General features: G+C 40.5%; 1 protein-coding gene across 1 annotated transcript; it reads left to right on the forward strand.

Annotated features, from left to right (window-relative positions):
- The first annotated feature begins 297 nt into the window (after nt 1-297).
- On the forward strand, nt 298-2161 carry LOC131144476 (methyltransferase FGSG_00040). The gene has a single exon (XM_058093156.1). It carries the CDS (start codon nt 380-382, stop codon nt 2006-2008), a length of 1629 nt encoding a protein of 542 aa, XP_057949139.1. The 5' UTR covers nt 298-379; the 3' UTR covers nt 2009-2161.
- Nucleotides 2162-3909: the final 1748 nt, after the last annotated feature.

Below are 3909 nucleotides of genomic sequence, written 5' to 3' on the forward strand. Positions count from 1 at the left end.
ATAAAAATGTCTCACATAGTTATATTTTAAAATATTCTTGTATAGTTTAGATCTTAAAACATATTGCTCAATGTTATGAATCTAAAGATTATGATACATTGCAAAGAAAGTCCATAGAATATTCATATACTAATTTTTAAATATTTATAATACAAAGAAATATATATATGTGCAGTGGGCCCAAAGGAGATTCATAATTAGCGTAACAATAAATAAAGAAATTTGACATAGCCGTTGCAGTTGCAAACTGCAAATCCAAAAAGGGGGGATAAAAAACCAAAAAAAAAGATTGGCAGTGTGACCGTTGCAGTCACGAAAATTTAAACTCACAAGCAAAACACATTTCAGAAGATCACAGGGAAGAATAACAGAGTTAAAGATGACAGAAATGGAAGATCATCTGGAGATGGAAGAAGAGTTGATGCAGCAGCTGAGATCCAACGCCACAGAGCTCCTCCTCAGAGAAGAGTGGGAAGAGTCTGTGCAGGCATATTCTCAGTTCATCTCTCTCTGCCAACGCCAGATCTCAAAGACCCATCAACACTCTGATACAGATCCCCTCTCCAAACTCCACAAATCTCTCCGCTTAGCCCTCTCCAATCGAGCCGAAGCGTGGTCTCGGCTCCGGGAATTCTCCGAAGCACTGAGAGACTGCGAGCAGGCACTGACAATTGAGAGCACCCATTTCAAAACTTTGCTCTGCAAAGGTAAGATCTTGCTCAATCTCAACAGGTACTCCATGGCTCTGGACTGCTTCAAAGCAGCCCTTCTTGATCCGCAGGCTAATGCAAGCTCAGAAGCCCTTAATGGGTACTTGGATAGATGCAAAAAGCTTGAGTTTCAGGCCAGGACTGGAGCTTTTGATCTCTCGGATTGGGTTGCAAATGGGTTTCAGGGAAAGTCTCCGGAACTCGCAGAGTATGTAGGTGGAGTTCAGATCAAGAAGAGTGCCATTAGTGGGCGTGGTCTGTTTGCAACAAAGACCATTGATGCCGGGACTTTGGTCTTAGCGACGAAGGCAATTGCTATTGAGAGGGCTATATTACCCCAAGAAATGGGTGATTCAGGTAATAATGTGCAGCTTGTCATGTGGAAGAATTTCTTTGATAAAGTCACAGAATCAGCCGCAAAATGCCACCGGGCCCGTCATTTGATTTGTGTGTTATCGACAGGAGAAGATGAGGATGGCCTAGAGGTTCCTGATATAAGTCTCTTCAGGCCAGAAACAGAGGAAAGCAGGGACTTTTCACATGAGAAGCTTGACAGGGATAGGATTTTAAGCATATTGGATGTGAATTCTCTTGTGGAGGATGCAGTTTCTGCCAAAGTATTGGGCAAAAACAGTGATTATTATGGTGTTGGGCTGTGGATTCTCCCTGCCTTCATCAACCATTCATGTCTTCCCAATGCAAGGAGGTTGCATGTTGGGGACCATGTGATGGTTCAAGCTTCTAGGGACATTAAAGCAGGGGAAGAGATCACATTCGCATATTTTGATGTACTTTCCCCAGTTAAGAAGCGGCGCGAAATGACCAACAACTGGGGGTTTCAATGTAATTGCAGGAGGTGCATGTTTGAGATGGAGATATCTTCCAAATCAGATTTAAGGGAGATTGAGTTAGGTATTGAGAGAGGGCTAGACATTGGTTCAGCAGTTTATAGGCTGGAGGAAGGTATGAGGAGATGGATGGTGAGGAAAAGGGAAAAGGGCTATTTGAGGGCATCTTTTTGGGCTGCATTTTCTGAGGTTTACACATCGGAGAAGATGGTGAGGAGGTGGGGGAGACGGGTTCCAGCCATGGAGGTCGTGGTCGATAGTGTTGTAGAAGCAGTGGGAAGTGATGAGAGGCTGCTGAAGGTGGTGGTGGAAGGGTTGAGGAGAAGGGGTGGTGGGTTGGTGGAGATGGAGAGAGCAATCAAGTTGGGAAGAGGGGTGTATGGCAAGCTGGTGAAGAAGCAGGCAATGAAGACCCTTCTTGAGATTGGCCTTCATGAACACAGCTATTAACCTCTAATAGCTCTACGATGAAAGCTCTCTTTCCTTTTTCCTTTTTATCCCCAAGATAGATTTAGCTGGTTCAAAGTTTTTTTATCTGTCACTTTTGTTGTATCCACAGATAAATGTGCAAATAAAGTCATTGTTTTGGATTATTAGGAGAAACTGTCGTTGTGTGTTGTATGATCACAGCTTTGCACTGGCCAAACTACTTGAAATTTCAAGAATGCTTTGGTGTCAACACAGCGAAGGGAAAGCATAAGAAGAGATCCAAGAACCAAAGATTGATTTGGTTTGGAGCACAATTCTGCAGCATCAAATTCAACTTGAAGCCAGCCTAGGAAGTAAGGAAACCCAACATAACTGGGAGCATTCAACTCTATTTTTTGGGAATGTTTTAGATTCAAATTTGTATTGGGTTTAGATAACATGTAATATAAAATTGTATTTAAAATTGTTCAAATCCCATCAAATCCAAATTTTTTAAAGTCCAAAATTCATACTACCAAATACACGGTGAATTGATTTAAGCCCTTCTCTAACCAAGGAAAATATTTCAAAGATTGATTTAGGTGGTTACTGAAACATATGCGAGCTTTTTTTTCCCAAAAAGAAAAGTTTGAAAAACAGTTTAGTGATTACTTTATATTTTCACTTCTTCAATCAATCTTTTGAAAAACTTACTAAATCCATGAGTAGGCAAAAGTCAAACCATTGAATTGAAATATCTTAGTAACTAAAGGAAAACAAGCTAGAAGCCATTTACGTAGCAGTATCTGTCAAGTGAAATAAGAGCAATCTAAACTGTGAAAACAACATTGAGTTGTTAGTTATTTATTTTCCAAGATTCTTCAAGAAAATAGCACAATAGGTTCTTAAAAGGATTTCTTGATTGTACTTTTCATAGAGCTTTATATTTTCACTTCTTCAATCAATCTTTTGAAAAACTTACCAAATCCATGACTAGACAAAAGACAAATTGTTGAATTAAAATATCTTAGAAACTAAAGGAAAACAAGCTAAAAGACATTTACGTAGCAATATGTCACGAGCTAAACTTGTTCAGGGCATTATGCTTGTCTGTGACCACTTGTCTCGCATGCTTGGGATGGGTTTCCATCATGTAAATACTAGTGTAGGGTTACTTTCTGCTAGTAGTGTCTTTGTATGTCAAATAAGGCAATATGACTCATCGATCACTTTGATGTTTCCTAGTGCTAAAGTGGGAATGGCCTAGAAAGCTCTTTAGGGGAGGGTGGGTGTTCATCAATCATTATAAAACTCACTAACTTTTGTCAACGTGTTTAACCTATTTGCCTTCCTCGCTAAACACACGATGTCAACGGCGGTGTTGTTAATGAATTGCGTAGATTCAATGTTTACTGCTTGCTTACTACTGCTTTCATGAAAGCTTACTGTTTCTGCTGCCATTTGATTGAATGCTAATGAAAGTGTTTCGTGAATGAATGTTGGTAAACGATAAGCTGGCTAGTTAAACAAGAGTGCTTTAGCTAGCGCCGCACGGCCCTTTCACAATGGTGTGAAAATAGTCAGACCGTGACACTTGGTATCAGAGCCAAGGCTCAATTGCTATGAGAATTCAGTTACCTTCGTTGTGGGATTTAGAAAGCTTTGGTAAGTGACCATGGCACCAAACAATGTTGAGAGGATTAGCTACTAGAAGCACAAGTTGAGGCAACAACCAATATTGTGGCTGTAGAGGTGGCCAAGATGAGAAAACTTGTTGATGAAGTGGTGGGATCACAAAAGCATCAAGCAAGTTTGCTAGGTGAGATGTCAGAGGACTTTCACCGTACAGTGGAAACTTTGCAATCTCGGATGGTGGATCTAGATGCAAAACTGAATATGATGGTTCTTACTGTGGGAAACTTCAACGCTCCAGGAGTTAGCAA

The sequence above is a fragment of the Malania oleifera genome, chromosome 12 (assembly GCF_029873635.1).
Source record: "Malania oleifera isolate guangnan ecotype guangnan chromosome 12, ASM2987363v1, whole genome shotgun sequence".
Taxonomy (NCBI): Eukaryota; Viridiplantae; Streptophyta; class Magnoliopsida; order Santalales; family Ximeniaceae; genus Malania; species Malania oleifera.

Excerpts from the sequence above, each read along its gene's own strand:
- LOC131144476 (XM_058093156.1), top strand. The coding sequence starts at position 380 with ATGACAGAAATGGAAGATCATCTGGAGATGGAAGAAGAGTTGATGCAG.